At 40.0% G+C, this 26393-nt stretch overlaps 1 protein-coding gene across 1 annotated transcript in view; it reads right to left on the reverse strand.

Annotated features, from left to right (window-relative positions):
- The window catches only part of HBS1 (translation elongation factor EF-1alpha (GTPase) HBS1), a 93124-nt gene that overhangs the window by 17031 nt on the left and 49700 nt on the right, over positions 1–26393 (reverse strand). The window contains exons 10-11 of the mRNA XM_080280526.1: positions 12736–12965; positions 10229–10462 (exon numbers count right to left, since the gene is read on the reverse strand). Coding sequence (XP_080136652.1) covers positions 10229–10462; positions 12736–12965 — 464 coding nt within the window. The remainder of the gene's footprint in view (positions 1–10228; positions 10463–12735; positions 12966–26393) is intronic.

Genomic DNA, 26393 nt, shown 5'->3' on the forward strand with positions numbered 1-26393 from the left:
ATAGAAGCACAGTTCTTGAGGACAACAGGAGGGACCCCATCAGGTCCATATGCCTTGTTAGTATTGAGGCCAATGATGACAGAAAATATATCAGTTGAAGAAATTTTAATGTCAGCCATGAGGAAGGCAGAGGGGGGAACTGAGGGAGGAGCATCACTGGAATCGTCCAAGGTGGAACTGGAGGAAAAATTCTGAGCAAAGAGATCTGCTTTATGAGTAGAAGAAATAACTACAGAGCCATCAGAATAGAAAAGAGGAGGAAAGGATGATGAGGTAATGTTGTTAGAAAGGTTTTTGGCAAGGTGCCAGAAGGAGCGGGAATTATTCGAGTTGGAGAATTGAGAGCATTAAGTATGGATAAAATTATTTTTAGCAAAGCGAAAAACAGACTTAGCACAATTCCAGGCAGAAACATAAAATGTGATTCAGGGGTGGGTTGACTCTGGTACCTTTTTTATAGGCCTTCTCCTTGTTGTGGACAGCAACAGAACAAGTGTGATCAGACCAAGCCTTATTTGCATTAGTCAAAGGATATGAGAAAGGAATGTATGCTTCCATGCCTGAAAGAATAACCTCCATAATGCACATGGCACACTCAGATGGCTCCCGGTCATGAAAACGATAATCATTCTGAGGAAAATCAAAGAAGTACTGCCTGAGGGCCTCCCAGTCAGCAGCTCCAAAGTGCCACAACCGATGTTTCTTTGGAGGGTCCACAGGCAGTATGGTTTAATCATATCTCACTCAATCCTGCCATCTTTAAACATACTTAGGGTTTCATTCTCTTGAGACTTATCTTGGAAAGATTATACTACACCTCTTGTAAAATCAGCTTCCAAGAGATTAGACGTGCTAAGCCATCTCTGTACCTTCTTTACCCCTGCACAGCTGTTGACTTTATACATGAGTTTCATTCGCCCCTGTGTAGAATACAACTCTCATGTGTGGGGAGACTCCCCACATGCAGCTCTTTTCAACAGAGTGGAGTCAAAGGCTTTTCATCCCATTAACTCTCTTCCTCTTACTGGCTCCCTTCAACCTCTGTCTCTTTGCCGCACTGCTGCATCTTTATCTCTTTTCTATCACTACTTCAATGGTCACTTCTCCTCTGAACTGTCTGCTTGCATCCCTCCACCTCTATGACGGGCATGTATCACCTGTCTAGCAACAAACTCTCATCCCTTTTCTGTCCAACTCTCTAATGCCAGAGTTAACCATTACTCCCAGTCCTTCATTTATGCAACTGGTCAACTCTGTCTCCCTATGTCTGTATTTCCTACTTCCTGTGATCTCCAGTCTTTCAAACGCAGTGTGTCCAGGCATCTCTAAATGAATGGATCTTGAATTTGGCTCTCATTTGTATTGTTTTTGCTTTTTTTTCTTGGAAGGAAAAATTTGCAGGCTCCTGGCCTTTGGTTCCTTCTTCCCTACATAAAAATACACACACACACACACACACATATATATATATATATATATATATAATATATATTGTATAGTGAACAGGCATGAGGACATCACACAACCTTGCTTCACTCCAACAATGATCTTACACCACTCACTTGCTGTAGATTCTCATCTATCCCTGTGCAGGCTTCACTACTGTCATTGACACTTAACAGCATTCAACAGCTTACCATCCACACATACATGCAAAACCTTCCATTATCCCTCTCTGTTTACCTTGTTGTATGCTTTTCTCAAGATCCATATATCCATCCATCCATCCATCATCCAATCCTACGTTGCCCCATGAAGAGCGTAGGAGCCCGGGGCTAGGAAAATTGGTCCTGACATTTAAGATGAGAGTGATCAGCCTTGCTCATCCCTGAGTGGCATTACGTGAGCAATAAACCCCAACCACCATTTGGATATAAACCTTCACCAGCTCAATCCGATTGGAGCGCCACAATTACCCACTATCTATATATTTATTTCATTTCACAAGCCTCCTCCATGGTCCATCTCACCAGAAATATCTGATCCACACATCTTCAACCACTCCTAAAAACACCCTGTTGAATCAGTCCTTCTGTTATATCCCTTATTCTCTGTACGATAATTCTTCCATGTACCATTCCTGTAACACTAAACAGACTTATGCCACAATAATTTTTGCAATCACGTCACTCACCATTTTGTGGAGAGCATAATTACAAGCTGTTTTCCATGCTCCTGGTACAGTTCCACTCATCCCAGCTTTTTCTACATACCTCTAACAAAGACTTCATTCCATTCTCTCCACTGAACTTTATCATCTTTGTGTATGTTACAGAGAATTAGTGTAACCAGTGATTTCATGAAATTCCTAGTGAATTCGTGAAATAAGTTTAAACTGGGTTGGGTTAATTTAAGTTAGGTTAATTTAGGCTGCGGTCTGGTTAGGCTGGGATAATCTACGTTAAGTTTAGGTTATGTTAGGGTAGGCTAGTTAGGTTGGGTTAGGTTAGATTAATTTAGATAAGCACTAAACAAAACTTAGCATTCATCCCAGCCTAACCTAATCGCAGCATAAATTAACCTAACCTATATTAACCCATCCCTGTTTAAACTCATTTCACAAAATCACTAGGGATTTCATCAAAACACTGGTTACACAAATTCCCTGTACAATATACACTACATCAACACCTGTTGCCTTCCCATTCTTCATGTTTATTCCAACATTCTTTACTTTTGCCTCATCACATTTCCTGAAGCAACATTTCCTTCTCTGTACACCACCAACAATTGCTCAGTTCTCATTATTCCCATTCACCAGCCTTTCAAAATATTCTTTCCAAGTGATCCTTACTTCAATTCCATTGTTCAGCATTCTTCTACTTTCATCCCTCACAACCTTACATTTTCTTTCCACCTCTATTTCTACATTTTTTGCACCTCTTTCCAGAATAGTTTCATATTTTCAAATTAATTTGCATTCATTTTTCTTCCAAGATCATCACTTACATTGTTCTTTTCTCACTTTACTGGTATCTTTGCATATTTCTTACTCTCAAGTATTCCCCTCCCCTTTTTAGCTCCTTTTTTGCATTCATTCTAGTCACTGCTTCCTCTTTTCTTCCACTGTCATTTCAACCTCTCCAACCCTCCAAGATGAACCATTCTTTCTAGTTGCTAACCTCACAACATCACACAGCTTTGGCATTTGAAAGTTGTCCAGATCCATTTGTTTCCAATTTACTGACTCCAACTCCTCAACTACCTTAATCTGATATTCATCTGTCAATTCTTTGTTTCTCAGCATCTTCACTTTCAGTCTTTCACTCTGTTTACTCCTCTTGCTCTCTTTATCTATCTTGCTCCGCTATTTAAATCACACAATGTATAAATCAAAACAACCATGCTGTCAGCAATTCAACATTTTACCAATTCATCAAGAATACTCCCCCAGTATCCCTGCTTGTCGTACAAGGCGATTAAAAGGGTTGGCGGAGGGTTAGTGCCCCTCCCTGGAAAACAACTAACTAAAAAGACAAACAAGAAGCCTCGGACAAGGACTGACCAAACGATGACGACCCAGGACCGGACAAAGGACTTGGTAATGGCAACATGGAATGTACAAGGAGCGAATGATGAGGTGAAAGAGAGAGAGATTGCCCAGGTGCTTGAGGGTGCAAAAGTGGATGTATGTGGAATAATTGAAACAAAATGGAGAGAAGAAACTGTGAGAGAATGGGAGTATGGATGGGGTATATGTGCAGGAGTAGGTGAGAATGAGAGGGCAAAGGAAGGAGTATGTACTGTATAGTTGTGAGTAAAAGATGGAAGAAGAGCATAAGACAGTATGGATCACTTGGGTCAAGGATTGTGTGGGTAAGATTGAAAGTTGGAATACAATTGTGGGCGATTGTGTGTGTGTATGTGCCAACGCAAGATCGTGCTAGCAGAGTGAGAGAAGAGTTCTGGACAATTGTGGAAGTGTGCATGGAAAAGTTTGGAAGGAATGAGAGAGAGTTTTTGATCAGTGATATGAATGGTAAAGTAGGGAATGTGAAGGTGGATGGAATAGTTGGTGAGTGGGGTGTGCCTGCTGAGATAGATGAGAATAGCAGTGAGTTAGAGGACATTTGTGCTGGGAGGGGGTTGGTGATAGCCAATTCCCTCTTCTGGCATAAAATGATCCACAGGTATACATGGCGAGTGATGAGAAGGGTGGGTGGTGAAATGAATGAAAAGAAGGCAATGATTGATTATGTGTGTGTGGATGAAAGGATGTGAAGATGTGTAATGGATGCAAGAGCTTATAGAGATTGGGGGAGTGGACTTTCTGACCACTAATTGGTGGTGGCCAGAATTAGGATCCAAGTAAGATGGAGAAATAGAAGAAGGGAAAGACAAGAGGAAGGAGTAGTTGCAAGGAGAGTGGAAAGGTTACAAGAGGATGAGAAAAAGGCAGAGTATAAGAGAGAAGTGGAGGAACGATTGGGCAAATATGAATTGGAGCAGATGGGGGATGTGGAAGGTGTGTGCAGGATATTTACAGAAGAAATATGTGCAGCATGTGATGTGGTGTGTGGGAGGAAGAGAAGATGGGGGGGGGGGTGCAAGGAAAAGCGTGGTGGACTGAAGAGGTGAGACAGGCTGTGGCACAGAAGAAGAAAGCATACAGCGAATGAATGAGAAATAGGGGCATGGAAGAAGTTGAGAGGTGGAAGAAAGAGTTACATGTAGAAAGAAAAAGAGAGGTGAAAAGATTAGTAAGAGAGAGTAAGAAGAGAGTGGATGAGGAATTTGGAAGGAATTTGAGTGTAAAGTGGAGGGACTGTAAGAAAATGTTCTGGAAAGAGGTGAAGAGAGTAAGACAGGGTGGAAGTGTGGTTAGCAGGGGAATGAAAGATAAAAATGGTAGATTACTAGTGGAGATGGGAGAAAAAGTGAGCAGATGGAGAGAACACTTGAAGGAATTGTTGAACATACAAGATGGAAGTAATGTGAGTATAAGTGGCTGGGGAATGGCTGGGAGAAGGAGGGAGGTGAGAAGACAGAAAGAAATCAGTAAGATAGAAGCTGTGGAAGCAATGAAGAAAGTTAAATTGGGGAAAGCCCCAGGAATTGATGGAGTGTGTGGTGAAATGCTGAACCATGGGGGAGAGACAGTAGTAGAATGGATGTGGAAGATGTGTAGATTGGCCAAAAAGGAAAAGGGGAAAAAGAAGTGTGTGGTAATCATAGGGGCATTTGTCTTCTTAGTATAATAGGAAAAGTGTATGGTAGGATACTTATTGACAGAGTTAGAGAATGAACAGAGGAATTAGTTGAAGAACAGGGAGGCTTTAGGATGGGAAGAGGTTGTGTAGATCAGATATTCATTCTTAGATCTTTAATGGAAAAGTTTCTAGAGAAGGGAAAGAAGTTGTATGCGGCTTTCATGGATTTGGAGAAAGCATATGACAGGGTGGATCGACAAGGATTGTGGAAAGTATTAAGAATATATGGAGTAGATGGGAAGTTGGTGAATGCTGTGAAGAGTAGGTATGATGGTGCTAAGGCTGCAGTGCGTGTGGATGGTAAACTAAATGAATTTTTCTCTTTGAAAGTTGGGTTGAAACAGGGATGTGTCATGTTTCCATGGTTGTTCAATCTGTACATGGATGGGGTAATAAAAGAGGTACAAGGTAGGGTAATGGATGTTGGAGTGGCCCTGGTGAGAGAGGATAGTGTTTGGAAACTCCCTGTACTGTTGTTTGCAGATGATACTGTGTTGTTGAGTGACGACGAAGGGGAGCTGCAAGGCTTGGTGGATGAGTTTGGGAGTGTGTGTAAGAAACGGAATCTAAAGGTGAATGTAGGGAAGAGTAAAGTGATGGTCTTTGAGAGAGGTGAAGTCAGTGAATGTACAGCGAGGCTGGATAGTGAGGAATTGGAAAATGTGAGTACGTTTAAGTACTTGGGTAGTGTGATGAGTAAGGATGGAGGTTTGGTGGGTGAAGTGCTTGAAAGGGTACAGCAGGGAAGAAAGGTTGCTGGTTCTTTGAAAGCAGTGATAAGAAACAGGGAAGTGAGCATGGAAGTGAAAAAGTTACTACATGACAGTATTGTGATACCAACTCTAACGTATGGAAGTGAAGCTTGGATGTTGTTAGAAAGACACAAGTCAAGAGTGAGAGCAGTGGAAATGAGTTATTTAAGAGGAGCCTGTGGAATCACATGGAGAGACAGGCTGACGAATGAGGATATAAAGGAGCGTTGTGGTGTGGATGTGGATGTGATAGGAAGCGTTATGAGGAACACACTGAGGTGGTTTGGCCATGTGGAGAGGATGGAGGGTGAAAGACTGACGAAGAGAGTGTATGTGAGCGAGGTGGAGGGGGGAAGAGGGAGGGGGAGGCCGAGGATGAGATGGAGGGATGGGGTGGAGAGGTATATGAAAGAGGGGGGTGTGAGTTGGGAGCAGGGCAGTGAAATGGCGGAGGACAGGACAACGTGGAGGCAATTTGTTTGTGGCCACCCCAAACGTGATTGAGGCGTCTGGCAATAGATAGACAGATAGATTAAGGACGGATGCAGGACAGTGCTAAAAAGTTTAACATGAAAGCACTGTGGAGCTTATATAATATTTAGTCTTTCTTACCTTCTTGAAGTTTACCAATGTTAGACTGGAAAAATGGATGAAATGAATAGGTTTTGTGCAGAGTTATGAAAAGCCAACAAACTGGCACTAAATCAACTACCATATTTACTGGCGTATAGGGCAGAGCTTGACCCTCAAAAAAAAAAATGCCCAAAATTGGGGGTCGTCCTAAACACTGGGTATAAAATCCTAACTTCTACATTCTGTGGTTACGGGATCCATAGGAGTGATAGGGAACATTGCCAAACACTCACCTTGACCCTTGTTTCCCTGAATATAGTGCATATACTGTCAAAAACTCCTGAAATTACTAACACCATCATCAAACACAACTTGTTTTCTATATGAAGGCAAATTTTTATATAAAAAAAATAATATCTCCATGGATATGGCCATGAGGACATAAGAAAGATGAGTAACCTGCTGAGCCCACACCACGAACACCATCGTGTGTCTCAGCAGCGACTGGCTGGGTTGTTTTCAAATCACCACCAAGCGCAGAGTTGCCAGACCTGAAGCAGGGCTCATTACCACCAGTGATAAACAACAGTGACATTGCTGTTATTCCTGGTGGATTAACTTCAGTCCTACAACCACTTGATGTCTGTCTGAACAAATCATTCAAAGACCGCATCACTGAGCAACGGAATGAGTAGATGATCAGTGGTAAATAGTCGTATACAAGTGGTGGAAATATGCGTGTTCCAGGTCTGGATGTGCTGTGTGATTTTATTATCAAGGCATGGAATTATATTTATGTGGAAATAGTCATCAACTTTCAAGAATTGTGGAATATCCAATTCAGTGGATGGCATAGAAAATGACATTCTGTGGGGGGATGTGGAAGAGCAAGCTGATGCTGAAGCTACACTTTTGAATTCAGAGTTCGATCCTTACAAAAAAGAACTGCAAACTTTAACCCAGGATGAAGTTGATGAACTGATGATGTCAGATGTGGATGATACTGATTTTGAAGGTTTTTAATCACTGACAGTTGATGTGATGATTTTCATAAAATGTAACTTCCCCTTCACCTACTGTATAAAATTCACAGTAACATGATTTTAAGTTTTTAATGCAGTATGAATTTATATTCGAATACCAAATGTATAATCCATTTTGATATTGGAGGTGGTACAGGCAGCTTAGATGGCCTGCAAAACCAATACTCGTAGAAGCTGGTTTAAAGTAAAACCTAACCAAAGGCTGTGTTGCTTAGGAACGTGTTAACAGAATCACCTGATTGGTCAGTGGGAGGAGTGATAAAGGACTGGGGTTACTGGGGCAGCAAGCTGCCTGTGTCTAAAGAGCTGGGGCTCATCTTATACACAGAGTATACTTCTAAACCCACATTTTGTTTGGAAATATTGGAAGTAGTCTTATACACAGGTCGGCCTTATACACCGGCAAATATGGTACATGAGGGAAGCACCACACAGCAAATGAATTAACCTGTCTTATCTTATTATATCGTCACCCTCATAAAGATACAGCCAAAGTCATTTTTCGGCGATTTCTGGATTTTTGCCTAAATCAGTTCTTCATCACATGACACACCTATTAGTATAGCTGCCTTTGCCAGGTCTAGGGTGTGAGCGGTCTAAAATGCACCTCAGGTGTCTGCCAATGTCATTGAAAATTAAGAAAATGAGACAGTTTTCTTTTGATTCCCGAAAAGTAGAAAAAATGACTTAGGCAGGTTCTTCATGAGGGTGATGACATCCTAAGTGAGATTCGTTTTCATTTTTGAAGGCTCCAACATGCTTGCATGCGTCAGCCTTGGTCACCTAATCGCGGCTCTCCATGCGCACAATCTATTGCAGCCTCCATGTTCAGTTTCTTACCCCAGAAATCACACTTAATGACCTCATCCCACGTCTTTCTCGGTCTACTCCTCACAATCCCACCCCCAATATTAACACTTCTCACCTTCTGCACCCAATTATCATCCCCCATCCTCTCCACATGCCCAAACCACCTCAATCTACCTCTCCTCATCACAACACCAGTACACTCCAGTCCCATCCTACCTCTCAACTCTTCCATTGTAAACCCAGCCCCCCCAGGCCTTGCACACAGGGACACACTGCACATCCACCTGATCATTGTCATTTCTGTACGTCTGAGCCTGCGAATATCCTCCTCCTTTACTGCCCAAGTCTCACTATCATACAGCATTACACTCCTAACACATGCTGCATACAAAGATCCATTACCACGTAGGGAGAGTCCACTCAATGTCAGTAGAGGCACCTGCTCCCTAAACTTCTTCAAATCACTTCTCACCCTAGCCACAGAGCTAGCTCTAGCCCCAACTCCAGCATACAACATGTCTACTGAATAACAAAACTCTTCCACACACTCAAGAGACTCACCAGCAGGTTCAACCCTTTCACACCTGACAATCTCCACCTCCTCTTCCTGACATGCCGCACACACAAAATCAGCATTATCTCACAGTCTACCTCTGATACCACTACATCTCTCATGCACAAACTTATCACAAACACCACACAAGATGAAATTACTTTCCACGCCCTTGTGGCAAACTGCACATGACCACCCTCCCTCATCTTTGACAGTACTGCCACCAACCCTAGATATCGCCACTTTTGTTTTATCTGCATTTACCCTTAAGCCCTTGTGCCCCATACCATCTCTCCACTTCCTACATCTTTCCTCTGCCTCCCTTTCATTCTCTGCAATCAACACCAAATCATCAGCATACAACATCTCCCACGGGAGTCCGTTTCAGAAGTCACGTGAGGGGGCTTCAAGTACCATGATAAACAACGTGGGAGTCAAAACTGACCCCTGATGCACACCAAAGTTCACAGAAAACTCATCACTCAAATCCCCATTCACTCTTACCTGGGTGCGTGCACCCACATACATGGCCAAAACCATCCTAACCAGCCACTCCTCCAAGCCAAGCTTTCTCATTGGCCACTTCACCACCTCTCAAGAGACTCTGTCAAAGGCCTTTTCCAAATCAACAAAAACAAAATACAGATCCCTTTTCTTCCCGAAATATTTTTCCTGAAACTGTTGAACAATGAATATGGCATCAGTGGTCCTCCTGCCTGGCATAAACCCAAAATGCATCTCATCAATATTCACTCTTTCTCCAATCATACCTTCTAGAACTCTCTCCATTACTTTCATTATCTGATCTAAAAGCTTTATACCTCTATCATTTCCTCTCTCCAGGGCATCACCCTTCCCTTAGTACACATTTACAATTACACTCTTCAACCAATCATCTAGGACAACACACTCATATATAATCATATTTATCTGGTCAGTGACTAACCTCACCCCTATATCTCCTGAGGCCTTCAACAGTTCGGCAGTCAACCCAGACACACTTGTTGCCTTCCCCACCTGCATCCTACCTATTGCCTCACTCACAGTAGCAGCGTCAATCAGAGGCCAAGCGCCAAATACTGGATCTGCTGGCTCCAAACCTTCCCTGTCCCAGTCAAACTCCTCATTCACTGAGTGGCCATAATGCTCTCCATGCATCTTTAATATCCTCACTGTTCACCATTACCCTTCCTTCATCATTCTTCACACACTGCTCACCTATAATATCCAGATTATCCCTCTTCATCTGGTTTGTCAGATGAATATTAAATCCTTGTAAAAACTTACCTATGGCCTGTAGTAAAGTTGGGCCAGAATACCATGAACAAAGCCTTGCATCCTTCCCAGGCTCAACTAAGTTCTCTCCTGTGAGTCCTGAGCAAGGAATGTAAACAACATCACTGTCTTTAAATCCAATGGTCTTAAGGAACTGACGTAAACTATGGCGAATCTCCCGGAATCTTTCTTCAGACCACTCAGCTACATCTAGTTTGTTAACTGCAACGGTTAACTGTGATAACCCTGGAAAAAACGGAGAATTTGTAATAAATGAAAATTATCTAGCCAATATTAAACAACTGACATGGTACTACATGCTTCAATGCTGTGATTTCTTTTTTAAAGAATGCAGACACTTTCCACACAATTTTATTCAGCTTAAGAGAGCTCCATCACAAAAAAGTTTAATTGTATAGCATCAGATACCATCTACCAACCAACCCTATATTATTCTACCACTCAGTTTTTTTTCAGTGAGGCTAGGGAACTGACAGGAGATCGAGCTGGCTGGATGAATTTTGTGAGGAGAAGTGCATGATCAGGGATTTTTGGCACCCCTTTTAAAATGGCAGCGTCTGGATTGACTCTGTCGGATACGATTATGTGAAGCTACAGAACATGGTGAATGTTTTTGGCGTATCCAATAAAGCCAGGATTCTGGGGGCTTGAATGATGAGTGAATGGAAGCGTAGCCCATTGGACTGGGCAATTTTGGGCTGTCTGGACATTGCTACTCCTCACCCTGCCCTTGGGTGGGAAAGGAGGTCCGAATGATAATGATGATGATGGAAAGATGCACTTGACAGGTTGCTGATGACTGGCTGAAGGCAACATATCTGAATAACATTGTTGTATTCCAAATAATTCCCAGTAATTCCCAGTAATTATTTGAAATACAATGATGTTATCCTACATGTTGCATTCAGCCAATCATCACCAACCTGTCAAGTGCATCTTTGCCTCAATAAAAAAAACTGAGTGCAGGAGCATAAGGACTTTTTGTGTGTGAAATACTGAAACTTGTGACTTGGAAATTATGTCAGGCAAGGATGCTACCCCAAGTGGAAAGCATGATGGTACCATTTTGTATCAACTCTGTTAAGGGATAAATCAATATGCAATGGGTTTTCACTTCACATAACCCCATCATATAGCGAGTCCTGACTGTACAGTACAGTACAGTAAAACCTCAATATAATGGACTTCAATATATCATAATTCACTTTTATTGGACTCAAGGAGCCTACCAGACTAAATTCTTATGTGTCGGGAACAGTCCAGCCTGCCAGACCTCAGTACAGCTTGGGCAGGGGGATGGTGGAGGATGAGGATGTTTGGGTAGGTTGTTGTGACCTTAATAATGGGTGTTGGATGGGCATTGGGTGGTTGTCATGACCTTGATGATGTGAACTGGATGGGGAATGGGAGGTTGCGTGACCTTGATGATGGGCATTGGATGGTCATTGAGGGTTGTTGTGACCTTGATGATGGGCATTGGGTGGTTGTCGTGACCTTGATGATGGGAGTTGGATGGGTATTGGAGTGGGTTAGGATCTTGAGGATGCAGATTGCTGGATATGAGTTGGATAACAAGTAAAAAAAAAACAGTGCTAATGAAAAAATGAAGTTGGTACCACCTGGACTAATGTCTGATATATCGGAAAAAGTCCGGATGTCGCTTTTATCGGAAATTCGCTTTTTTCAGAATGGCTTGAGCCCCAATTAGTCCGTTATAGTGAGGTTTTACTGTGATATTTTGGAACACATTTATCAATTATCATGGAGACTGTCTATACCCTCAAAATATGCATTTCTTCCTGATAAGCAGCTGCTGCATCATTAAGTAAGAGCTAGACCTGATACTGTAGTAAAAGAAGTTAACTATTGTTAACCATTTCAATACCGTGGTGTAATTTATTTTGCAATAGTTACTGCCCAATGATTTTATTCATACTAGGCAAGGCTGATTGTACTGAATAAATTAATGAAACCTGTAACTAACCCTCCCAGTCTGAAAAGTCTGGGGATACCACAAATAAAATAAACACTGCCATTGGACTGGGTTAACTATTTCATTCAAATGGGATATTTCCTATCCTAATACTCTTATCACCAACCAGACAGTTTTACCCAGGTGAAGGCAGACATTTTAAACTGGAGGGGTCAGATACAGCCTTCATTAACTATTTCATCATCCACTCTGAGTTGTTAGCATCTTCACAATTAGAGGTTTGTCCCACGGTATATTAAACTGTCTGCTGTAGGCAAGGATAAAATAAAACCTACATCATCAGGTTGGTAGAGTTAACAAGAAAGGGAGAAGACAGCAAGGCCAGTAAATTTTATCTAATGATCTGATAAGCCTGTTCACATCACCTGCTCTGCTCTCAAAGCTATCAACCCCCACCAAATGATCTCATAAGAATAGCATGTTACCTGGTCCAGCCATCACTCAAAAGCTATCAAAACTTACTCAAACCTACCTAATCACTCTCACAACCCAATCTTAAACTCACCTAATGATCTGATAAGAATAGCATGTTCCCTGGTTTGGCCGCCGCTCTCAAATCCAGCCTCAAACTCGCCCTTGGAGGCATCAACCACCAGAACAGCCACATCGGCCCTGGCTGCCCCAGTGATCATGTTGGGTATAAAGTCACGGTGGCCTGGGGCATCAAGCAGGGTCACCACCTTGTTGTCAGTCTCAAAAACTCTTTGAGCCACGTCAACTGTGACTCCTCGTGATCTAAAGAAAAAGAATTTATATATATATATATATATATATATATATACTGTATATATATATATATATATATATATATATATATACTGTATATATATATATCCATCCATTCATCATCCAATCCTACATTGCCTCATGAGACGCGTAGAAGGCCGGGGCTAGGCAAGTCAGTCCTGACATTTAAGATGAGAGTGACCAGCCTCACTCATCCCTAAGTGGCATTACATGAACAATAAACCCCAACCACCCCTTGGATATAAAGCTTCACCGGCTCAATGCGATTGGAGCGCCGCAAATACCCACTAAACCACCAGGCACCATAATTTGGTAATATGATTACCACCCAGCATAGTAAATGGTTTCCTGGTATTATATATATATATATATATATCTATATATATCTATCTATATATATATATATATATATATATATATATATAAAACTGCATAAATAGTACAAAACAAATCCTCTGCAGCCTGGCTGGGCCATTTTGCACTTGCTCCCATAGGCTCCGCCCTCAAATCTCAGTCATTGCAGCTACCTGGGTTGTTTCAATCATTTCAGAATTACAATACAATGGCTGAATGTGTGGGAAATCTGTTTACACAGCCAAATGAGCAACACAGCCCCAGTGCAATTATATTCTTAAATTCAAAGTAATTGTGACTGAAGATCACCAATTTTCAGTGGTTCATGCTTTCCTACTGCCTGCCAGGAGTTGTTTCAATTACACATGATTGGATCAAAAACTATACATCTGCTTGCAATAGCTTTTGCACCACTGCATGCAGAACTATACATAGATGCCAATTATACATGTACTGTTGAGGAAAAACGTGATTTTGTAAGAAAGATAACTGTTCAAATAAGAGTCATTTTTCAACTGCACCTCCTGCTGCTTGAAATCCCACTGCCTGAAAATTTCAACTGACATGGAATTGAAATGGACCCATCTGTGTTCCAACTGCAACCATCCTGCCAAGTTTCACTGCAATCCTTTTTCCAGTTTTGACTGCACTACACTCAGACAGACAGAGAGACAAACACACACACACACACACACACACACACACACACACACACACACACACAGGGAGTCATCAGCGGTAGACGTCCGCAATTGGCGCTCCGTACGAAACCAACACGGCCAGTGGCATTACCTAAATTAGTATCTTTGAATGAGTCAAGCTCTGTACCAGGTTAGACTAAATGATTTTTCATTATTAAAAGGAAAAAAAAAAAAAAGTTTAAACAAGACTACAAACAAAGAACCACTAGGAAAAAAAAAATGCGCTGAGTCAGCTGGGTTTGTTTAGACTACAGCAACACGGGGAAAGTGTACATACTCTGTAAGTACATACTCTGTTCATTTAGTATTACAAAATGGATACATACTTCAGTAAAACAAATTTGGAAAAGAAAAGGGATAAAAGTAAAAAGCAAAATGATGATTTCTACCAAGAACTGGTTGAAGTGGAGACTCACAATAGACTGGTTGAACGTGTACACAAACTAGAAATGGCTTTCAAAAATGAAATTGATGAAATAAAGAAGCAAATGCACTTGCAAAAGGAAGAAATAGAAAAACTAGGAAGGGAGGCCAATAAGAAAGACACAACCATCAGTGAACTAACAGTGGAATTGAGTACGCTTAGGAAGAAAGTGAGTGAAATGGCAAGTACAGTAGTCAATCACGAGAGTGTTATGGAAGAGTTCAAAAATGACACAGAGACAATTAGGCAAGCAAGCAGTCTTATGGACCAGAGCAGTGATATTGAGGAGAAGATAACACAGGTGAACGAAGCTGTGCAAAGCTACAAAAATGATGCAGAAACCACGTATGCTGAAATGGTGAAAGTAAAGAAAGACTTAGAAACAAGGGTGGAGGAAAAAAGCATTAAAAAGGAAGTGAAAAGAATAATCCAAAACAATCCAAAGTTAGTCAGAAATTCAGTAGAGATAAACAAATCAATAGTAATCACTGGTATAGAAGAGGAAGAAGTTAAAAACAAGATCACAAGAGACAAAAAGGAGATGGCAAATGTAATGAGCTTAATGAAAGAAGTATCAGAGGAAATCTGTAGTAAAGACATAGAGGGACAAAAAAGGTTAGGGAAATACGAGAAAAGCAAGACAAGACCTCTAAAGGTGACTTTCCAGAGTGTAAACACCGTGGAAGAGATACTAAAAAATGCAAAGAATCTTATGGAAAAAGAGGAGTTCAAAAATGTATGGATAAAAAGATGCCTAACACAAGAGGAACTGGAATTACTGAAAGAAAAAAGGGAGGAAGCAAAAACAAAAAATAAGGGAAGATCAGAAGAGGAGAAGAAATTTTTTTACAAAGTAATAGGATTGCAGGTACGAAAGTGGTACACAAACAGGATGGAAGAAAAAGGAGGAAGGTAGTAGAACCATGTCATGACAAGTATATAAACAAGATGATAAAGTTGATGTACTCAAATGTGGATGGAATGGTATCTAAATTACTAGAGATGAATGATTATGTCAGAGAAAATGAACCACAAATAATATGCCTAACTGAAACAAGATTAACACCAAGGATATCCAGTGACATACTAAACTTAGAGGAATACAATATATGGAGAAGAGACAGAAATTTAAAAAAAGGAGGAGGAATTATAATATTAACTACGAAAAATCTAAAAGTCAAGGAAATAAAACTAGATATACCATCACAAGCAGAACTGATTGCAGTAGAGATCGACACATCTGAAGGTAAAGTAATTGTAGCCAATTTGTACATGCCACCCAGATCAAACACATGGGAAAGAGACGAATATGAGGACCTGGCAGAGAGTACAATTCAGAGTATAAGATCATTGCTACACAAAATGGAAGAGACATCGGAAAGAATTATACTAACTGGGGACTTCAATACAAATATAAATTGGAATACTCTAGATATAAATAGCCAAGAAAGCTGTTGGGACCAAATGCTCCTGGATCTCGTACAAGAGTTTTTCTTAACGCAACATGTGAGGGAAACCACCAGAAAAAGAGGACTTGATGTACCTTCAGTGCTAGATCTAATATTTACTAGGCAAGAAAATGATATTGACAGTTTAATATATCACCCTCCACTCGACAAAAGCGATCATGCAGTACTAAATTATAACTTCAGGATAGCATATGACATAGTACACAGCAATGACAGTTACAAAAAGAGCCTAAACTATAAAAAGGGAAATTATCAAGACCTAAAGAAGTATTTCTTAGAAGTTGATAGGGAAAATGAGCTTAGAGGACAAGATTTAAATGCTGTATATAAAAAATTTTGTGAATTTTATGAAATAGGAGTCCAGAAGTACATCCCACAGCACAAAGAAGCAGATAAGAAAATACAGAAATAGTTCAATACAGAATGTAAAAAATCAAAAGAAAGAAGAGATTTGTTGTGGAATAGATACAGAAGATACAATAGTGAAAGGGCGTATAATAATTACAAACAGGCAAGAAACAACTATACAAAAATAAGGAGGGAAGCCCAAAAACAGTTTGAGGAGGATATAAGAAATAAAAGTAGTGATCGACCAAAGCTGTTTTACAACTATATCAGAAGCAAAACCAAAGTAAAAGATATAATACAATCCATTACGGACGAGGGAATCAATTATACACAAGAGAAAGATATTTGTGAAGCACTAAATAAGAATTTCCAATTAGTTTTTACAGAAGAAAAAAATTCTGAGAGGGACTATGTGGAACATGCATGTCCACACATACTACCAGATATACAAATAGCAGAAAAAGTAATACAGGAGGAGTTAAGTAGATTAGACAGAGGAAAAGCAAGTGGTCCTGATGAAATTTCATGTTGGGTATTACGAGAATGTGCAAAGGAGTTAAGTAAACCATTATTTTTAATTTTCAAGAAATCCTTGAGTCAAGGGAAACTACCTGATATTTGGAAAAAAGCAAATATTGTCCCCTTATTCAAGAAAGGAAATAGACAAAATCCACTCAACTACTGACCAGTATCACTGACCAGTGTTGTAAGCAAGGTATTAGAAAAACTTGTAAGAAAAGCTTGGGTAAATCATCTAGAAGAACACAGTATGATAACAGAAAGACAGTTTGGTTTCAGAAAAGGAAAATCATGTGTTAATAATCTGTTGAGCTACTATGACAGAGTAACAAACACAATACAGGAAAGGGAAGGATGGGTGGACAGTATCTATTTAGATTTCAAGAAAGCTTTTGACACAGTACCACACCAAAGACTTTTATGGAAACTGTACCATCAAGGAGGAATTCGAGGCAAACTGTTTTGTTGGATGCAAGACTTTCTCATAAAAAGAGAAATGAGGACAGTACCAAGAGGAAACTACTCATCATGGAAAGAAGTGACTAGTGGAGTACCACAGGGTTCAGTGCTTGCACCAATCATGTTTTTAGTATATATAAATGATATAAAAAGTAACACTGGAAATGAGAGCTATCTGAATATGTTTGCAGATGATGCAAAAATACAAAGGAGAATTACTAACACAGACTCTTGTAAAGAGCTACAAGAAGAATTAAATAAACTTCAAGAATGGAGTAGTACATGGCAAATGGAATTCAATGTGGACAAGTGTCATGTAATCAAGTTCGGTAAAAGTTGAAAAAGACCTGATTGGGATTATAAGTTAGGAAATAAAACCCTATACACATCAGAAAGAGAGAAAGACCTAGGTGTGATTATCAATAACAGACTATCTCCGGCTGACCACATCAGCGAGAAGGTACGGAACATGTATACACTGCTTGCAAATATAAGAATAGCATTCACATACATAAATGAAGACATGCTAAGAAAGATAATAACATCATTCATTAGACCAACCCTGGAATATGCATCAGTAGTCTGGAGTCCTCATCTCAAAAAGCATATAGACAAGATTGAAAAAGTTCAAAGGGCCGCTACAAGATGGATACCAAGCTTAAGGGACCTAAGCTACGAAGAAAGACTAAATAAACTGAATCTACCAACACTACAGGAGAGAAGGAAAAGAGGTGACATGATAATGCTATATAAGTGCATATCAAGAAAGGAGAAAATAGACATAAATGATTACTTAACATATGGAGAAGCATCAGCAAGAGGACACTGCAAAAAACTATATAAGAAGAGAGGTGATAAAGACATAAGGAAATTCAGTTTCCCAAACAGAGCAATTGATCAATGGAATGCACTACCGAATAAAATAGCGTGTGCCAAAACAATTCACAAATTTAAGGATATGTACGATAAATATGGTTTAAGACACGGGACAGTACGAGCTTGACTCATTCCTGTAAAGATACAATTAGGCAAGAACACACAGCAAGAAATACAGTATGGGTACATTATATAAAAACTGCACTTACAAATCACGCTGAAATGATTACCGTATTAATTTTTTTTTAAGAATCAGAATACCACTGTTGCAAAAAATACTTAAGTGATCTTGAACCATAAATGAAAGCCTCATGCTCTAGTCAGTTAAGGCATTCTAAATAGAAGTGGTCCCCAGAGCTCACATCCTCAGCACTTTAAAGTGCATATAGTAGAACTCTTCTAACTCTAACCTCTCTAACTCGAATCCCGCATTACCTTGGGCAAGAAATCGGGGCAGACAAATCTGATGTAACTCAGATGAGTATAACTTAAATAACTGGCATGTGACTCGGACAATACGACAGCAAATATGTGTTTAAAGTGAATGATTTTCAGCTACATATATGTCTGTGTATATATATAAATATATATATACAGTGGATTCTCAAATTTTGATGGGGATATGTATCAAAAAACCGCATCGAAATTGAAAACATCGAAATTTAAACTGAACTTCTTATGGGAAAAATTAGTCTGGGTCTGGGGCCTCCGAACCTAACTACCTAAAATCATGATTTTTTGCCCACACCCCCTGTAAACTTTATGAATTATAATTGTGGTTAAGTAACTGGAGTTCTGCATTGTATTGCTATACTGTCAGCAAGTGCATACTTGGTGTATTTCTACCCTTTCCTCTATTGCCATTTTTCCTTTGGCTGCGAAGATTTAGACATGCCAGGCTGCTCTCGTCCATTACCACTGCTACCCGAAGCACCACTCTTGCTTGCCATCTTGAAACGGGTAAGTTGCAACGAAAATACAAAGAAAATACATACAACTGAATTGCAGTGAAATGCATGTCCACATGTGGAAGATACAGGCTGAAAGTGTAGCACCTGGCTGTAGAGGGCTGGCCGCTGGAAGGACAGTCGCAAGATGGCCGCCAACAATAGAGCATCGCCTTGCACATGGCTTGTTGTTGGTGGTGCCTACTCTCACCCGGGAACTCTTGTCCTTAAACAACATGACTATTTTTTTTCTTGGTCTCTATCGTTCATTTCTATGCTGCTCCTTATATTAATAATTACTGTACTTCTCTTCGGTTCATTATTCTGCCTACTGTATTTGTTACCACCTATAATTCATTTCGTTTTAGTATTTCTACTATTGATTCTCTTCCTTTAATTTCTCTTGTTATATCTTCGAGTTCTGAAAGTATTGATTAGTTAATAATAAGTATATTTACAGAATGACAGGGAATTGTCCAGGGGGCTAATTGTCCTGACAGGAAATCGTCCATGTTTTGACGGGGAATTATCTGACGGGTGAATTGACTGGACGGTGAATTGCCTCGGAACCATATCATCGTATGCTTCATATACTGTATGAATAAATGATGTTGATTTTCATTCTCTTCTTGACACGTCACATACAATATAAGGTTAGTCTCATACTTCTTATAATTTTCCCTCACTTCAAGCATTTTGGTTCGCATCAAAAATATTATCTTTGCTTGTTTTGGTTTGAGTCTGGCCCTAAGAGCACACGTCACGTACGATATTAGGTTAGGTTCATACTTTTTCTTAAATTTTTCCTTCACTTCTAGCGTTTTGGTTCGCATAAAAAATATTATCTTTGCTTGTTTTGGTTGGAGTCTGGCCCTGACAGCACATGTCACATACGATATTAGGTTAGGCTCACTCTTTTTCTTAAAATTTTCCTTCACTTCTAGCATTTTGGTTTGCATAAAAAACATTATCTTTGCTTGTTTTGGTTGGAGTCTGGCCCTGAGAGCACATGTCACATACGATATTAGAGCTGTGATTTCGCGAGAAATAAGTCAAATATTCTGATTGACTGACCAACTCAGCTGGGTTGATCTTCAGCGAGTGATCACCTATACAACAAACTATCAGCTGATCACTCTCCCTCCTCCCGCTCGTTCACCGACAACAACAAATATGGCGACATAAATAATTAATAAACAATGTCTACCTGTATATGGAAAGCACAGAAGCAACTGCATGACTCAGTATTTACTACTCAGTACACTCAATCCTCGTAAATCGCGTGTTCATAAATCACGGATTCGTAAATCACAGCTAGGTGGCTGTCAGATTGTTGGCAACCTTAAATCACTGTTAAGTCACAAAAATCGCAGACCTAGGCACCCAAGTGGGCCTTTTCCGAGGAAAACTGTAAACCGCAGCATTCAAACTGAAAATCGCGACCCAACAACCAATCACCGCATGTCCCTGGTGGCATATGTGCATACTAATGCCTCCATGTTGTTGTTGTTCTTGTCCCGCCAGTCCGCACACTACAGACCGTTGCCGTGGAGTACGAGAGTTACCTGCCTTTTTTGTGCAACTTCCCCCCACCTCCTACCTGCCATGGCCCCTCCCGACCCCCCGATGAAGCGCTTTAAGCAGTATGGCGTCAAGAAGCTGCCGCAGTTGTTGTACAGTCAACGTTTGGAGCTCATTTGTCGTGTTGAGAGGGGAGAGAAGTTTTCAAAGCTGGCGAAACAGTTTGGGAAGAACAAGTGCTGAGAGGTTCTAAGCTCTTCCCAACACCACCCCACTCCATTCACTTAAGCAAAATCATCATAGGATTAAGGTGAGATCCCTTAACATGGCTTATTTCTACTTAATACATGCACTGAATATTCCTAAATTTGTATGTTTGTGCTTGATGGTGCCTAGATAGGTGTAGGTGGAGTGCTGTGGGAGTGGGTTGGCCAAAGTCCAGACCCAAATTAATTTTTCACATGAGTTATTATTCATAAATCATGGAATTCGTAAATCACGGCAGTGGTCCAGACCCAAATTACCGCGATTTACAAGGACTGTGTACGTAATGACATTACAAAAGTTTGTTATCGTAACACCAGCCACACTACATTCACAAGCTGACACTATTATCAAAATGTTGAGCTTGTAAATCTTCGAACTTGTCTGCTTTCACCACATATACTTTGAGTACTTTAATTCTGTGAAGAAATTTGCAAGTTTAACTAAATAATAACCACCATATAATTCTTATTTACTTTGCCATGGTTAAATATGAGGAAAAGTGGGAAGAATGTGGAGAAGTACTGAGAATCAGCTGAGAGGTGTTTATGTTTGCGATCCAATGGCAGCAGGTTGGAAGGGGGCAACACTGCTCCCAACCACTGTTGAGGCAAAGTCAACCTGAAGGGTCCCGGTTGGAATTTGATGACGTCACAATGTCGGATTTTGTCCTCGCCTGGACAAGACAATGGCGCCCAAGTCAAAATTATGGCGTAACAAGTCAACAGAAGTAAACTTCAGTTGACTTTTAATTCTCGTGAAATCACGGCTTAAGTTAGGTTCATACTTTTTCTTATAATTTTCCTTCACTTCTAGCATTTTGGTTCGCATCAAAAATATTATCTTTGCTTGTTTTGGTTTGAGTCTGGCCCTGAAAGCATTGAAATACGTGACTTTGCATCAAAAAGTAAGGTAGGCAGACCACTCCAAAATGCATCGAAATTTGATTAATCAGCGCTCACCATCCACTCACTCGATGTAGTGCTGCTGTCGGGTGTCTACCCTTTCCTCTCCTCCATCCTTCTTTCATTCCATCCTCTTCTGTCTTCCTTTACTTCATTCTTTCTTTGTCCTTCTGCCTACAGGTAACTACACTCCCTCTTCTGTCTTTCTTTCCTTCATTCTTTCCTCTTTCTTCTGCCTGTGGGTGACTCTACACTGTGTGACAGGCCAAATGGTTTCCTGTACACCAGGAAACCATTTACTATGCTGAGTGGTAACCATATAACCAAATTTTGGCGCCTGGTGGTTTAGTGAGTAATTATTGCGCTCCAATCGGATCGAGCCGGTGATGGTTTATATTCAAGGGGTGGTTGGGGTTGATTGCTCATGTAATGCCACTCAGGGATGAGTGAGGCTGGTCACTCTCATCTTAATTGTTGGGACCAACTGCTTAGCCCCGGGCTCCTACGCTCCTCATGGGGTAATGTAGGATTGGATGATGGATGGATGGATGGAATTCTAAACTGTCAAATTTGAGACTTCACTGTATGTATATATATATATATATATATATATATATATATATCATCAGCCATTTGAGTATCCACTGCAGGACCGGCCTATCCCAACAGAAGTGGGGACGATACAGCCAATGTATCTGGCTTAGGCTGTCTGGTAGACACTATATACGGTGTGAAGTGCTTGTAAGTGTAATTGTAGTGTTGGAGTGGCTTTGGATGTGTGTGTAGTTTGTGAACCATGTGTAATCAGCCCACGCAAGCTGACTGGGTGCAAGCATACTTTATAGTATGCGACACTGGTTCAACCACAGCACCCCTGATGTCCACCAAGCAGTACGTGGCCAGGAGAATGCTCCCAAAGTTTTTTACCCAAGCGGGGCGTAAACCCTCGCTCTCCAGTGTACAAAAACACACACTTTACCACTGTACCACAGAGGCTATAGATAGATAGATAGATAGATAGATAGATAGACAGACAGATAGATAGATAGATGGACAGATAGATAGGCAGATACAGACAGACAGATAGATATAGATACAGATATAGATATACACTGGTATACATATATACATACATACACACACACACACACACACACACATATATACATATATATATATATATACAGTACATCCATCCATCATCCAACCTTACACTGCCCCATGAGGAGTGTGGGAGCCCACAGCTGGGCAGTTGGTCCCAACATTTAAGATGAGAGTGATCAGCCTCACTCATCCCTGAGTGGCAATACATGAGCAATCAACCCCAATCCCCCCTTGGATATAACTCTTCACTGGCTCAATCCGATTGGAGTGCAGTAATTACCCACTAAACCACCAGGTGCCATAATTTGATTATATGGTTACCACCCAGCATAATAAATAGTTTCCTGGTGTACAGTAAAACCCCTACAACTTGGCATAATACATGAGCAAGCCTTCCCGAGTTAGCCTATTTGCCGAGTTGTAGGAATGAACTTTAAGTTCCCCCCCCAGCACACACACACAAAAAAGGAAAATATGGAAAAAAATGGAAAAAAATTAAAAGTTTTTACAACAGACAGTAAAAGCTGCCTTACCATGATTCCAGGCAGATGTAGGGTGTATTCCAGGCATGGAGGAGGACTTTTGGTAGTTTTTGGAGGTGTTAGGGGGGCTCAAGATCACTTTTGGGGACACCTTTACTGTACTGTACTTGACACACTACACTATGTAAAGCACAATTAACACACTAAAGGCCATTACTGTAATGTATTTTTCACTTGTACTATACAGTACTGGGGAACTAAAACACTAAACACTTAAACATTACTGTACAACTCAACATCTTATCGAGTTGGGGGAATTATTGCCGACTCTCTTCCTCTCACGTGTGCATTTTTGGGAATTTTTGAATTTTGATTATTTAAATGAATATTTTGGAGCCTTCCTGAGTTGTAGAGGTTTCCGACTTGAAGGATGACAAATTGTAGAGGTTTTACTGTATATATATATATACATATACCGGTATATATATACAGTAAAAGTCCTATTATTCGGCAGCTGATTATTCGGTAGATCCGACATTTCGGCAGTTTTGAGAAATAGTCCCATTTACGAAAAGCGTTGATTGTTCGGCAGATGTCCGGAATCATCTCGGCAGTCTAGGAAGTGTTATCTGTGGCTCGTAGGCCTAATGTTTCATTACACTTCTGTATGTTCACTAATTTCTATATTTTTATTCAGATTCAGGTATAGTACTGTATTGATTACAATATTGCACAGTATCATACACTACAGTAACCACCCCCACCAAATTAGAGAAGGTTACGTTCCAAGCCCCCACACTAATTCTTGAAATTCATTCTTGATGCCTTCCTGAAAATGACACCGGTAATTGAGTAGCCCATGAACCACTGACACTGTAATGCATTACCCATAAATAAATGTTGCTTGTTAAATCAGTTTCCCCGTTGTTTTTAGCTGTACGGCTGTGACAGCTCTAGTATTTTTATTCCTCAGCATAATGGTGGAAGGGACTGTCCTGTTTAACTGAACCTAACCTAACCGAGTTTAACTGTACCTTATAATTTAACCAAACCTAACCTAACCTAAAGTCAGAAAAATACTTAAAAATAAACTGGAGGAATATGAATTGCTAAGGTCTCTCTGATGAAAGTTAAACGTACATTAAGTGCTCATTCTTTTGTTTGTTTTTGTGCTTAACGTGAAAGAGAGAGCATTGATGCAAACAGTAATATATCCCATTAATCCTTTAATAACCTCCGGCACTGAACAACCTTTTACAGTACCGATGTCAGTGATGTTAAGTTAGTGTGAGCTATAAAGAAAACTGAACAATTATGGGGAGGGAACGAAGGTCAGTGGTATGTTTACATGACTACGCTACGATTCCAAGCAGTTAGGCGGTCGGTTAATCTCAGATGTTTTCGCCCATTTGGTAAATACACCGTAACTTTATCAATCTTTCCGTGACTCATAGCGAATCATAGCATGGGTTTAGGAAGCTAAATAACACATTGCTAGGTGAGCCAGATGATTATCTTCCCATCTTTAAGAAAAATAAATTGATTTCAGAAGAATGGAAGAACTTTACGTACTCAGAAAGGGATTTAATTTCTTCCATTTTCTTATAAGATGTGAAGATAATCGTCTGGCGCACCTAGAAATGTGTTATTTAGCTCCCTAAACCCATGCTATGATTCGCTATGATTGACTGGAGAATTGATAAAGTTACGGTGCATTTACCAAACCGGCGAAAACATCTGAGATTAACTGACCCCCTGACTGCTGAGAATCGTAGCATAGAGTCGTGTAAACATACCAGTGACCTTCGTTCCATTCCCATAATTGTTCACAGTTTTTCCATAGCTCACTAACTCGACATCGGTACTTTAAAGGGTTGTTCAATGTCGGAAGTTATTAAGGGGTTCATGGAATACATTACTGTTTCCATCAGTACTCTCCTTTCACATGTAAAAAAAAAAAAACAAACAAACAAAAGAGTGAGTGCTAAATGTAATTTATGACTTTCATCAGAAAGACCTTACCAGTTCAGATCCCTTTATTTTATGCAATTTTCCGACTATTTTATTTTGTTTGGAAAAAGTACTGTATACAGTACTCACTCCAAACATATTTGTAATAATATAAGTAGTGATGAGTTCACCAATACAAGTGATGTACTGAGCTGGTAGGTAATATTCCGTATCATTTCGGCCATCCAGGAAGTGTTATCTGACTTGTAGGCCTACTGTGTCATTACCCTTGTATATGTTCACTAATATATATATATATATTTCAGATTCAGGTATAGTACTGTATTGATTGCAGTATTGTACAGTATACAGTACTCTCCCCGAACACAGTTGTAATACCGTACCATAAGTGGTGATAAGTGTTCACCAATATGTTTAAGGTACTGAGTGGGTAGGTTTTTGATTATTCGGCAAATCTAATTTCTCGGCATCATCCTGGTCCCATAGATGCCAAATAATGGGACTTGTACTGTATATATATATATATATATATATATATATATATATACATATATATTATGAATATCTACAGGTATATATATATATATATATATATATATATATATATATATATGTATTTTTAAGGCAAGATAAAGATATACAGGAAAGATGTCCAAAAAGACTTTCAACCCTTAGACTAAGCCTACCCCCAGACATAAACAACAGTGTATTTCTATCCTGAGAAAATCTGGAAATCCTTGAAAAGCTAAACAAAAGGGCATCTCCAACCTGAATCATAACTGAATATAAGATTTTGTAACAGTGTCTCTGATATAGGGAAAGCTAAAAACAATCTTTTGAGTAATGTAACCAAGTTTGGTGCTAGGAGTGCACAATCAGCAATGAAGCAATTTATGAGGCTTAACTAAGAAAATTTAGATGAGGCTGTTTATAAATAATACCAACAGCAATGTTCAGCGGGTGTTGGAGTTAGAGACACTGAAATTCAATCAGCTGCTGAATGTCTGGCACAACATATGAAATGTGAGGGTTTCAAGGCCAGTGCTGGGTGGCTATATAGAATTCAGAAAGA

The sequence above is a fragment of the Coenobita brevimanus genome, chromosome 85 (assembly GCF_032717465.1).
Source record: "Coenobita brevimanus isolate Jiangsu-jjx chromosome 85, ASM3271746v2, whole genome shotgun sequence".
Classification (NCBI taxonomy): domain Eukaryota; kingdom Metazoa; phylum Arthropoda; class Malacostraca; order Decapoda; family Coenobitidae; genus Coenobita; species Coenobita brevimanus.